We start from the raw sequence: 13,959 nt of genomic DNA on the forward strand, positions 1-13,959 counted from the left end.
CGTTTGAACTCACCAAATGGTTGGCTTTTACTTCTAGATCATTTGCAAATGATAAAAGATTCACTTTTGTGGGATTTTTCCCAGTCTACAAAAGAGGTATAAAAAGCTGTGTTATGGATATGGGATTTTTGAACCTTAACAGCATTTTAATAAGCAACAGAGTGAACATGAGTCCACAACCATAAACTAAGGCTAGACACGCTAAGGCTAGACACATCTGCATTCTTGTTTATACACACAGTATTATTTGTATTCAACCATAAAGAGAAATAAAATACTGATACATGCTGTAATGTACATGAATCTCAAAAAACTTGGGCTACATGAAACGGACCAGTTAAGGTTATCAGACACAAAAGGTCACATACTGTATGATTCCATTCATATGAAATATCCAACATAGGTAAATTCACAGAAACTGAACAGAGTGATGGTTGCCAGGGGCTGGGAGTGGGAAATGGGGAGCAATTGCTTAATGGGATCGGGGCTTTCTTTTGGGGTGATGAAGGTGCTTTGGAACTAGATAGAGATGATAGTTATGTAACATTGTGATTATACTAAATTCTAGTGAAGTGCTCACTTGGTAAAAGAGTTAATTTCATGTTGAGTGACTCTCATCTCAATAAAAAAACAAAAATAAAAACAAAAAACTAACAAACAAAAAATATCATATATCTATATATATACACACACACACACACGATGCCCCAACTTTTCCCCCAAAGATCAAGTGCGAACATATGGGTCATACCGCAGCCATGAAGGCACCATAGTCTATTTTGTCTATTCCTGAAGAACTGAAATCCATAAGGTTTCTTCTTCCTGCCTCATCCAGCAGAACTATATTGTCAATTCTTATATTCATATTTTCAAAATTATTATTTATGTTTCCGGTATGCTGCATAATAAAAAGGAAAGATATAAATAAATCCACTCTTCTCCAAAAACATCACCTACTTAATGCTTTAAAAGAGCAATAAAATTACACTGGCCAAAACAAATACACATGTACCTGACTGGCGTTTCTTCCCGGTTCTCTTCTCTCCCCTCCCATTCCTTCCCCGCCTCCCTGCCCTATGCCAAGCACTATGTGAGGAGGTGGAATGCCAAACAAAATCATATTGCATCTCTACCCTCAAAGATCTCAAAGGGAAGAGGCAGTGTCGTGATAAAGGCACATGAAATGCATTGGGACACCAGGGGCAGAGCCTTTCAAGGCAGGAGGCTGGGAAGGGCAACAGAGAGGAGGTGACTTCTGAGCAAGTCTTGACAAACAGAGATGCTGAAAGGGGCTGGGCAGGCTGCTTTCCAGGGGAAGGAGGCAGCATGCACTGGACTTGGGTAATAGAGAGACTTGAGATCAACGGGAACGTGGTTCATGACTTGGGGCCTCTCCCACCCTACTCATCGTGGTGCACCAAGAAAATGGCACATGGCATAATGAGCAAATGAGTAGAGGACATCGATTAGGGCTTGCTTGCAACGTTATATTTTATTTATAAATACATGCAAGCTATATTTATGGAAGAGAATCCGAAATTTGTATACAGCTTTCAAATAAACCTCTTCACATCTGAAAATCATCAGGCTGTTGTGGCCTCATGGCAACCCTGGAAGCCTTCTGTGATGCCTCAGTGGGTAAGCCATGGGGTTTGGGAGACAACTTCTCCCCTTGATTTTCCTCAGTAATTGCTTCTATATCGGAAGCCCAGAAGAAGCAAGGTTCCTTAGATTCTCTCCTGCACAGCTGAGAAGGCCAGAAGGCCTCCAGGTATGAGGGAGTGGACACAGCCTAGGCTAAGGGTGCCCTAGGCCTGGGCTGCTGAAGCCCCCTTGCCCCTTCCTCCAGCCAGTGTGCTCTACAGGGATCTCTCCTTGGAGTCTGAACACTCAAGGCTTGGGTGCTGGTCTGGGCAAAGGAGGAGGAGAGGTCATTCATTCCCTCTGTCCCTTCCATCCTTGTTGCCACTCTGTCTCTTGCTAAAGGCCTATCTGGGAGCCCTGGGGCCACAGCCATCATTCATAAGGAGTGAGGACTCTGTGGGCCACGGTTCTTGTCGCCACTCAGGGATGTGACAGAAAAGGATGGCTGGTCTGGGAGAGTCAGTATCCCTGGGAAACAAGTGGGGTTTGTGCCTCCAGGAACAGGGACACTCAAAGGATAAACTCTTTCCCTGTGAAGTGTCTGTAGGGACGCCCCTGGAGAGGATCTTCCATCATCTGCTAAAGAAACTCATGCCTCAAGAAAGTCAACTGGTCAGGGGTGATGCAAATGTTTTGGAATTAGGTAGAGGTGAGAGTTGCATAGCCTTGCAAATGTACTAAAGTCACTTTAAAATGGTTAATTTTTATCTTATGTGACTTTCATAAAAAAAAAGACAACTGAATTTAGTAAAGAAATGTTAATTTTCTGATTGGTTCTAATTACTCACCTCTTTAATGCTGAGATGTTCACTGATATTGTAGGTGTTCTCTAGCTTAAGTGTGGCATAAATGCCTTTATTTTCTTTGCAATCACTGAGGGAATAAACAGAGAAATCAGGATCCAGAAAGGCAGTTGTGGCTACCTCTGTCCACTGCTAAGGTTGGAGAGAAAGGCGAACTGTTCGTCTTTGTTTAATCTGTGACCACAGACGTGGCATCTGGGTGTGGACACAGAAGGCCACCACCAGTGGCTGCACGAACCCCCGGGTGCCCGCCGTTCCTCACTTCGTTCCCTGTTTTCCTAAATGTCCCATGTTTGCAACAGATACACTAGGACTGGTGAATACGACATCCTTCTATCTGTGTCCTTTGTGTTCTTTCCAGTGCTGTAATAACAAGTTTACAAATTGGGAAGAAATAAACTCTAATCTAAAAAAACAACAGATGTCAGAAAGAGGTAAGTTACAAAGCACTATCATTAAAAGATTTCATAAAAGATTAAAACTCTATCAAGCCCCTGCCAGACCATCTCCCTCCATATTTCCAGGGTTGAGCTTCACCTACTAAACCTAAGGTTGGACTAAGGGTAGGATGGAGATAGGGAGGGAGCAACAAACATCCAAACGGTCGGTCCACTTCGGCTATAAACCTAACTTGGCCTCACTTCTCCGTGCTTCTTTAAAATGTGACAAACGCTTCCTCGGAGGAGCTAAGCAGGGTGGCCTTATCTGATGCATATCCTTGCTACCCAGATGGCCACCTCCTGGGGCGCCTCTTCCTTGTGCAGTAGCCAAGGCCCTCCAGTCCCAAGGGATGCCTGGGAGAAGCAACTTTCCCACATCCCAAGAGGTGGGATACTCCTCTCCAGGGAGCCCCAAGTGGGTTGGCATTGGAACAGAGAGTCTGATACACTAACCAACAGAGGTAAGACCAGAGAGTTCCACGGGAGCCAGAATCACAAAGAGCCGGCAGACCAGGCCAAGGAGCTCGGCCTCCTCTGAGCCTAGGGATGGATTAACTGTGCACAGAAACTCCAATGAATTGAAAATGTCTACCGAGAACATGCTGTTGAGAAGGCTCCTGTGACCCTCTGGGCAAAGCAGAAGACCACAGTTGATGACCATTGCCTGCCATGGAGGCGAGGTGTGAGTGATTGACACCTGTGCCGCTTGTTTGCTGTCTCATTCGCTAGAAGTGATGGGGAGCTGGTGATACTCAGATTACTATTGTCATCATCCCTATTGAAGCGACAGGAAGTGGAACTGCCCAAGATCACAAAGGCCCCGGTGGTAGAGCCAGGACTGGAGCCCAGGCAGCCTGACTGTACAGCCTGGATCTCCAGTTGCATTGCAATTAGCATGTCTGAGATTTGGACCTGACGAAAGAAATGTTCACATATTGAGGTCTCGGGAAGTCATTCTGGCTTCTACATGATTTAACTCAAATTTTATGCTAACTAAAACAAGCTGTTTGTGGCCTGTCAAACACACACTGTACATCGGCTTTAATTATGAAAGAAAAGGGTGCATTGACCAGAAGTAAAGAATGTCCATGTTAAAAATAAAGATTAAATATCTCCCTCCCTGGGACATCTATGTTGGTACTCCTTTGATGATAAGACTCCCTTCCCAGGTGCCAAGGCCACAGTGATTCATTGTGTATATCCTGATCTGTTTTTTTTTTTTTTGAAACCTTTAATGAATGTATCCCTGACTTGTTTAATGTTCTTTGTTCTGACAAGATATAAAACTATTCTGAAAGCCATGGTTCTCTGGAACAATTCCTCAGAGCTATCTGTGAGGCTGTCTCTGGGGCTATAGTCACCAGTTTGGCTCAGATAAAACTCTTTTCTATTCCTATTACAGACTGTTTATTGATTTTTTTCTTTTTCTTTTTTTTTTGCCACACCATGGCTTTCGGGATATTAGTTCCCTGACCAGGGATTAAACCTGGGCCCTGGCAGTGAAAGCGCCGAGTTGTAGCCACTGAACCTCCAGGGAATTCCCATGTTTACTGACTATTTCCATCAACAGACCCATCCAATGAATTCTTGTTATATGGCATTTACTTGGGGCAGGGTGATTCTTAAACAAGAATGCATTTTAGGTCACTGTTACCAGTGAATTCTAGTAATTAAGACAGGGCGGCTTGGGACAGTACCATCCTAAGGCCTAGAAGGCTTTCAGGGAAAGGATTATCTTTTTGGTCTTACTGCTAAGACCAGAGAACAGCTTACTTCTAAAACTGGAAAGTTGACCGTTAAAATTAAAGACATGTTGAAAGCAAAATTCTCATTGTAAAAACACAACATTCTAAGCAGCAAAAAATGCATGATGCAATTACTTATACCTGTAAACTTGTTCAAAAGTGAGATGAATATCTGGTTTGTTAAATACCATGCCAGAGAGATAGTATTTCCAATCGGCATTTAGTAAATATGGCGTGTCCAAAACCTAGAACAAATTAAAAAACTTTTTTTTAAAGACAGTTTTATACTAACTTACATGCATATAATAAAATGAATATTCTGTTCAATATACGGCATCTGGGGGATTTTTATACCATGATTTTCCTCATTGACTTTCAACTTAAAACTAGAAAATAATAGCGTGATTGGAATAAAGATATCGACCACTGGATAGCATTAGTAGGAATTATTGGGACTACTTTTGGGGGGGAACATTTCATTCTAGTAAAATAAACACATTAGAAATGGGAGAAAAATAGATAATTTGATTCAGAATATCTAATAGAAAGCCATGAAGCAGTAGACCCAGATCTTCACTACTTCCCTCTAGACAAAAGGAATTAAATGGGGCACAATCTTTGACTTCATATTATGTATATTTAAGGTGGGCTAATTGGTACATGACTGTATATACACTTACGGAGTGTAAATGGTTTCAAAATATCCTCTATTTTTTAAGAATTCCTTTTTCACAATTTAACACAGTACAAAAGATGATGACACATCTGGTTTGATGTGTTATTATTATTTTTTATCAAGAGGCCAAATGGAGATAATTTGACAAATTATCCCGATTTAATTTTCTTCAACCAACTGAGTCATTAAAATACCACCACCACAACTGGTTTATTTTAGCAAGCATTCACCTGATTTTATAACAGATTTGAGGTGAAAAAATATATACAATAAAATAGGAAAACAAATATATTTTTAAAATCAGAATCTAGAGAAAAACACTGGAAAGCCAAAGTTAGAAGACAGACATGTAGATCAAAACTTCCTCATTAACTAATGAAGCTAAACTTGCACCTGGTGCCCTAGAGTGTGAAGTAGTTGGTCTTAGATGGAGAAAGTGAATTGCATTCAATTCCCAACTACCTCGTCAGATTTCCACCAGGGACAACCCTCAGCTATGAGGTGTGTCATTTATCAGTCTCTTTCACTTCAAATTTACGACCCTCAAACCATCTGTGTGGGCAACTGTCATCTGGGAAGTTATGTGAAAGGTCAGAAACCTCTTGAGGTATAGAAGGAACCCGGGAACTTATCCTCTGATGTTCTGCATTTGGGAACTACTGCTGAGGAGAATTGTATTCTCCCCAAATATTACAATCAACATTGACGAGCAAGGCTTAATTCCTGGTACTGATTTCACTTACGTTAAAAAAAAAAAAAATACAGTTGACCCTTCAACAACATGGGTTTAAACTGCGAGGGTCCACTTATAAGAGGATTTTTTTCAGTAGTAAATACTACAGTACTGCACGGTCCAAGGTTGGTTGAATCCAAGAAAGGAGATATGGAGGAACCATGCATACGGAAGGCTGAATATAAATTGTATGCAGATTTTGAGTGCGTGGAGGGTCAGCGCTCCTAACTCCCTGTGGTTCAAGGGTCAACTGTACCGCCATATTTTTTTGCTCTGACAAATAGATGGAATCTCAACCTACTGAATATAAACCACCTGCTCATCATTTTGCTCTCGAAGAAACCCACGAGAAAGGGGAAAATAAAAGTTTTGGCTCAAGCTCTTCATAATGGGCACAAAAACCATGTTTACCTGGAATAACATTTTGTTTTGGTAAGGTTCACAGACCAGTTTTTCCACATTTCCACCAACAACAAAAGTCAGAACCACGATGGTCATCAATAGCCAACAAAAGAAGAAACTGAATCCAACCCCGCTGGAAAAAAAATAGAAATAAAGTGAATAATTCTACAAGGAATTATTCAATATTACCTACTAGTACTTACTCATTCTACCTATTCAACGTATAAAATGACTTGGAGTCTTCAGCTTTCTGCAGGTTAAACGGGTCGGCCTACCGAGGGGTGCAGACAGGAAGTACCAGGCGCTTGTTTAGGGAACACGTAGGACTGAGTCCCTCGCCTGCTTGCAAGCCCAGCACGGTGGTTCAGACATGGGCTCTGGAGTCATTGGAGTGAACCAAGGCTTTCCAGTGAGGGAGGAGGTTGTAAGGCAGTGTCAATGAAAAAATGTTGCCTGACATCAGTAAACAAAGGATGTTGCAGCCATCAATCCATCACATTCTATCTGCCCCATCAGTGAGCACTGAGGGAACTCAGGATAAAAACAGGATGCCCACCATCAAGTCATCAGCTGCTGCAGCCCCCTTCCAACAGGGGCACCTTGAGAGACTCAAGATGAAGCGCAGGATGCTGGCCCCAGATAGCTGAGGTGCAGGGCAAAGGAATGATTTCAGTGAGCCCAGACTCTTGCATCTTCCATACATAGAAAAGTGCTAAATTCCTTGACTTGGGATGTCTGGTTTTCTTTAATGAACAGTCACCTTCTGATGTTCCTACCACCTGGTCCTTGTTGCAGAAACTCTTCTGTATCCGGGCTCCTCCCTTACCTCTATGGAGCAGTCCCTCAGAGAGATCTGAGAGGCTGCATCCTGGGCTTAAGTCCTCAGTTTTGTCTGCCGAATAAAACACAATTCTCAGCTTTCATGTTGTGCATTTTTTTCAGCTGACAGTAGGAAATGTACTCTTGGGAGTCTGAAAGGGGCTGACGTGGCTCTGCATCCAGAGAGATGGCAGAGAACGAGCAGTGAACGGCAGCTCGAGAGGCAGGTAGGGGCGAGCTGGGTGGGGCATGGGGGATGCAGGGAGGGAAAGCTATTGAAGACCTTTAAGCACCGGAGGAACACACCCCCATTTCTCTCTGAAGAAAAGCCCTCTTGGCAGAGTGTGAAGGGTGGAGGGACAGGTGCCCATGTGGAGGAGGATGCCACCAAGGAGGCTGCTTCTCGCCCTGGATGGTGGCCTGATGCAGCTGGCGGTGGTGGAGGGGAGCCAGCGGGTGAAAGAGGTGTGACCTGGGAGGCAGATGCAGCAGGACGTCCTGAAGACGTGCGCTGGAGGTGAAGGAAAGGGAGGGAAAGGGGCACCAGGGCTTGTCAGCAGCAGGGACAGGGAGGGCAGAGAAGATTGGCTTCTGGTCACGTTGCCTGGGAGACATCTCGGAGGACATGCTGTGGAGGAGTCCGCCAGGTGTTTGGAGCGCAGATGCCTGGGTTACAGACCTACTTTAGTGAGTCAGTGGCTTAGAAATGATGACTGATCCCTGGGGCTGGGGTTGGACGGAGAAGCAGCCTAGGACTGGGCCTGGGGGACCTCACCATTTGGAGAACAGGTGGTGGAGAGAGAGACAGCAAACGAGACCAAGATGAAGGGTCAGGGAGGTGGGAAGGAGACCATGAGGGTGTGAGGTCACTGATGGGGTATGAAGGAGTGTTTGCAGAAGGACTGGCAGCTGTTCCAGTCACTGCTGTGAGGACACGGTCAAGAAGGACTCGAAGAAGTCCACTGTACTGGAGACACAGAAGTCAGTGCTGACCTGAAAGTGGCCGGCAACGAAGCCACAGTGGTGTAGGCTGGGCAGGAGGTGGGAAAGCAGCAGACGGGCAGCAGGCACAGATCTTTATTTTGAGACGTCTGTGCAGAGAGTGGAGTTAGATGGAAGAACGGGTGTTGGTAGGGGTTTTCTGTTTCGGTTTTTAAGGAGGGGAGAGAACAGAACATGTTTAAGTGTTGAGAAGAAAGTCTAGGAGAGGAGAAGAGAATGAAGACGCAGGAGAAAGAAGGGAGGCTTTGTTCTATCCTCGGGATGGTGGGTGGGGATGGGCTGAGAGCACAGCGGGGATGCTGGGGAGTGAGGGAGCCTAGATGGGAGAGACCCTTCTGCCTCTGGCTTCCCATGCCTGTGAGCACAGGTGCCTTCAGAGGTTTGGGGGTGGCAAGTTTATGATGGCTTCTATTTTCTCCGTGAAGAGAAAGGTAAGCCCATCAGCGAAGAGAAAAGGAAAATAAGGAGGATGGATGCGTCAGAGTGGAAAGACAATCGCAGAATAAAGGACGGGAGGGAGGGAGGAAAGAAGGAACTTGAAGGGCTGTGGAGGGTCCATGTGAGGTGGGGAATCACAATTCTGTAGGGATCCTAATGTGCTCTGCTGTATGACTTTTCTCTAGCAGTGCCCAGTGGCCCCGCTGGAGACACAGAGGGAGCAAACTCTTAAATCAGTCTAGATGGAATAGCCAAACCCTGTACCATCGCTGGTGCACACCAGGAAGGACCCTAGGAAGTGTGCAGGCTGATGCTCTCAATCACAACAGTGTTCCCAAAGGGCATGGCTCCCCCCAGTGCAAATGCTCAAGGCATAATTAGAAACATCTGCACGGCTCCTCTGAAATAAATAGCAAGGAATGTTTGCTGGTGGGGCCCTAAGTCCCTTTGGACCTTCTCAGACCAACAGGGCTACTGCGTTAGGGAAAGAGTGAAGAAGGGGAAGATGTGTGAAGAAGGGGAAGGTGTGTGAAGGCTCTGCCAGGCACCAGGCTTCTAACTGTGGGCATCAGAGGGTGTGTGTGTGTGTGTGTGTGTGTGTGTGTGTGTGTGTGTGTGTGTGTTAGTTACAAACCTCTGAGAGAACACTTCACTTCAAAACAACCCCACTACTCTAAAGAGCATGCCGTTAACATTTCCAGCCTTTGTTTTCTAAATATGCATGTATTGGGCTTCGCTGGTGGCGCAGTGGTTGAGAGTCCGCCTGCCGATACAGGGGACACGGGTTCGTGCCCTGGTCCAGGAAGATCCCACGTGCCACGGAGCGGCTGGGCCCGTGAGCCATGGCCGCTGAGCCTGCGCATCCGGAGCCTGTGTTCCACAACGGAAGAGGCCACAGCAGTGAGAGGCCCGGGTACCGCCAAAAAAAAAAAAAAAAAAACATGTGCATAATTTTGTGGGCCCTTGTCGAACATCTTAGAAACTTTTGTCAGCCACCTAGGACAGCCAACCTCTCTATCCTTTCAGCGGCCACATAATCTACTCCAGCCTCCGAAGTGGCTGCCTTGTGTGCCACTTCGAATGCCTCACTGTTACAACTAACACCACAAAAACACGTCTCTGCTCAAAATGCTTTTCCCATAGTTTGGTCTACTGCCTCAAAATAAATTCCCTAAAATGGGAATGACCTGCTATAGCCTGACAAACTGCTGTCTGAAATATCTATAACCACTGAAACTGCCACCAGCCGTATGTAATATGCCCATGGCAACACGTGATCTTAGTTTCTCTTCAGAGGTGTCGATAATCGGGCATTGTTTTCAAGAGCTAAAATTGGAAGTTTTATAACGGTCTTTGGTACAAGAGATTGTTTTCTGGTTGCCTTAATTAGGTCTCCTTATCTCTGGGGAAACCATCCATATTCCCCCCACAGATGTACGTTCACCACTGCATCCCATTCAGCCCCTAAAATGCTCCCTGGACCCTCAGAAGACACAGGATAGGAGCCAGGACTCTCTGCTTCCCTCCTTCCAGGTCTTTCACTAGGATCCTCTTGGGAGGCAAGGATTCTTGCTTGGTTGTTAAAGAGACCATGCTCTTGACTGGATAACGTCACCGTTTTTAAAGAGCAGGTGGTGTTTTGGTTGAAGCTGAACTAAATATACTCTTTCTCATTTCTACAAGCAAGTAAACAATTATAAAGAAGAAACGGCATTCCTCTAGTTAGTCTGATTAGTCTATCCAGTTGTTTACCAGATGTCTCAAGAGAGAGACGGAGAATTCTGCTAAGCGTAGCGAAGCAAGCCATGATGAGTGGTAGGCTTCGACAGTACAGAAATCTCAGTCTGCAGACCTCCCAAAATGCATCTGACAGCAGCTTATGGTTACCAGCCTTTTCCCCACTGCTGAGATAAATCCTTCGGCTCCTAAGCCATAGGTTTCCATGTGACTTTAACCCTTTAGAGAGATTCCTTAATCTGCAGAAGTGAGTATAACAGCCAAACTGAAGTTGCTCTTAGCCTCCACCAAGTTACTCATGACTCTCCTACTTTTTATTCTTTGAAGCTAGATATCACATTTTTTGGTTTCATCCCTAAAAGTGGAATAGAACTTTATGAAACTTGTACCTTTTCAGAGCAAGTTACGCCCTCCTTTCAAATAATTAAATAGATGTAATACATAAATGTATGTAATGAATAGATGTAATATATAAATTCACCATCAAGACACTGATGAAACAGCCAAGTGTCAGGATTATTAAATTCTGAACATTAAATTAATTTTCTCTCTGTAGCTGTGTACATTTAAACAAAAAGGCTGGGCACATATCCTCTTCCTTGCTGGCTTCATTTCTTAAGTTTAAGTATGTAAGCAAATAGGCTTTTCCATGTGTGGAGCTCTGTCCAATTTTGTCCAATTCTGGCAGACTCCCATGTCATTAGCTTTAAGGTTATTTTTAAAACTCACTTAAAAACACACACACACAAATGAACCTATCTACGAAACAGAAAGACTCACAGACATAGAGAACAGGCTTGTGGTTGCCAAGGGGGAGTTGGGGAGGGAGAGGGAGGGACTGGGAGGTTTGGGGTTAGTAGATGCAAATTACTACATTTAGAATGGATAAACAACAAGGTCCTACTGTATACACAGGGAACTATATTCAGTATCCTGTGATAAAGCATAATGGAAGAGAATATAAAAAAAGAATGTGTATAACTGAGTCACTTTGCTGTACAGCAGAAATGAACACAAATTGTAAATTAACTATACTTCAATAAAAAAAAGAAACTCATGTGCCTGTATTAATGTTAGTAAAGTGTACTATAGTGGAGCCTGAAGGTTTAAGGAAAAGGCCTTAGGATCACAGCTCATAAGCAGCGTGATTATTATAGTGACCCAAAGTTTAAAAAAGCAAGGTAATGCACGTCACTAGTGACATAAGCAAAGAAATGGCTGTGGTTTTGATTCCCTATTGCCCAAAGGGCTTCTTCCAAATCTTTACACTCCCCTCGAGCCCCATCACACCCCTCGCCGCTGGTTCTCCATGAAGCTTATCAGAAAAGAGAATATCGAGTTGGAACTCACACAGATTCCCCTCTAGGGAGCATTTGAAGCTTTTACCCCTGGTTACTGGTTTACATTACTGGCTCCATCTCCAGTTCCACCCAGCTCATGCCCCCTCTGCTTTGTCATACCCTATAAAGGTGGTTGTTGTTTTTTTCCAAAAATATGAACTTGGATGTGAATGTAATTGAAATGGGGATAACTGCTCCAGTCCACTGCAGGCTCACCACTTGCTGGTACTTCACACCTGATCGCATCACTAGGCTACTTGTGTAACTCCAAGGGTGCCAGGTAGGCAACCTCTGTTCTAAATCAAGTTTCAGAGTGAACAGTGTCTGTCTGTCAGGTCAATATTCAGCAAGTATGGTGAATGAATGGATGGATGGATAGATATGTAGATACGTAGATATGGGGAAAAACAATGAGAATTAAGAAAGCAAACTGGAAATAATTTCCCTGATAGCTGCTTTAAAGAGCTATCAGCTTTTAAGCTTGTCAATCAAAGTGCAACCAATCTAGAGTTTCCTTTACTTTTCATGCTTAACGGAATTTCCCAGACCGATGAAAGTACAGTCACACCAGCCCACCTACGTCACTGGAACCCAGACTGCTTACCAGAGGTCACCGGGTCCCTGTCACACCAGTTACCTCCCTGCATCCCCCACACATGGCAAGGAAGAGCCAACACTCACACCATGAGGAAGATGCCTCCAGTGTTTGAGACGCAGCCTCGTCTGGTTGGGGTGGCATTCTGGTTGTAGCCGTACGTGCCACACAACAAGCCCAGGAAATAAAAAATCACTATGAGGGTCAGTAAACAGCAGACAACCAAGGAACCCAGCCACCTGGTGGAGCAAACACAGTGTTAGCAAACGTAAGAGGTGACATCATCACAACACAAAAGCTGCTAGACCTGGACTGGAGTGGTTGAAAAACTCTTGGCAATCAAATATCAGATTCCTCTGTTAATTCCTCAGAGGGTGAGAGTGCTGTGAAAAGATCCCTTTTCACCCCTAGTCCTCCAATCCAACCAAGACAGTGTTTATCTTGGTTTCAAAGAGCTCTCAGTGGTCATGGGATTGTCGTTTCTTTCCTTTGCCTTACCTCCACAGGGCCCAGAAGCAGGGTTGACTCAACCTCTCCAAGGGTACCGATAACCATGGCCCTTAAGGTTTGTAAGTTCTTTCAAGGTTCCTGAGGCTGTAAGTGCTTATTATAATGATGATGAGATGTAGACAGATCATGATTAGACAACAGATAAGGAAATTGGGGTCTCTTTCCTCTGGTCTTTTATCTAAAATGTTTTGTGGTTGCAGAAATATTTGGGGGCGGTGGGGATTGAATTGTGTTCCTTACTGAGCCAGGCACTCTCTATGTGATGAGTGCATTGAATATTTTAGAATTCTAGGAGCATCCTAAATCAAATGCCTGCAGAATGCAAGTCTCGATTTTGTAATGGTCCTGTGAGACGTTTCAGGAGAATGGATCCTCAATTAGGTCTTACTGGCATTCCCGGAATGTACATCAAACTTTTCCAGCAACCCAGGAGCATTCAAGGGTAGAAATGCTTCCCAACCTTTAAAACACTATAAAACAAACTGTCACTACAGTTTTTCATTCAACTAAGAACAAACTCGTGTAAAATAGTTAGCTAGTGGGACGCAGCAGCATAGCACAGGGAGATCAGCTAAGTGCTTTGTAACGACCTAGAGGGGTGAGATAGGGAGGGCGGGATCGAGGCTCAAGAAGGAAGGGATATGGGGATATACGTATGCATAAGGTTGATTCACTTTGTTGTACAACAGAAATTAACACAGTATTGTGAAGCAATTATACTCCAATAAAGATCTATAAAAAAAAAAAAAACCTCGATAATTAGAATAAGCACCTGCACCCATTCTGTGACTTTTTGTTCCAGATACTGAGGACACAGAATTAAATAAGCCATGGAACCTGGCCTCAGAAATCCTTTACCGTTAATGCAAGCCTCATCTGCTTCATTAAATTTCTTTTTAAAATAAACTTATAGTCTCAGGGCAGGGGAAGGTGGAAGGAAGGGGGAGCTGGTATGTAGACAGGTCATTGTACCATTCTTTTCATCTGTGAAAGTCTGACCTCTGAGATTGTAAGTTCATTGGGAAAGGGTCTGTCCTATCTTTGTTCCGACACCTGCTGGGGTGGCCAAGCCACA

At 44.3% G+C, this 13,959-nt stretch overlaps 1 protein-coding gene across 1 annotated transcript in view; it reads right to left on the bottom strand.

The window, feature by feature from the left end:
* PROM1 (prominin 1) overlaps positions 1-13,959 on the bottom strand; it is a 97,159-nt gene that overhangs the window by 11,513 nt on the left and 71,687 nt on the right. The window contains exons 13-18 of the mRNA XM_067734678.1: positions 12,461-12,613; positions 6,453-6,576; positions 4,774-4,877; positions 2,433-2,517; positions 752-898; positions 14-85 (exon numbers count right to left, since the gene is read on the bottom strand). Of these exons, the coding sequence (XP_067590779.1) occupies positions 14-85; positions 752-898; positions 2,433-2,517; positions 4,774-4,877; positions 6,453-6,576; positions 12,461-12,613 (685 nt within the window). The remainder of the gene's footprint in view (positions 1-13; positions 86-751; positions 899-2,432; positions 2,518-4,773; positions 4,878-6,452; positions 6,577-12,460; positions 12,614-13,959) is intronic.

Source organism: Pseudorca crassidens, chromosome 4 (assembly GCF_039906515.1).
Source record: "Pseudorca crassidens isolate mPseCra1 chromosome 4, mPseCra1.hap1, whole genome shotgun sequence".
Taxonomy (NCBI): Eukaryota; Metazoa; Chordata; class Mammalia; order Artiodactyla; family Delphinidae; genus Pseudorca; species Pseudorca crassidens.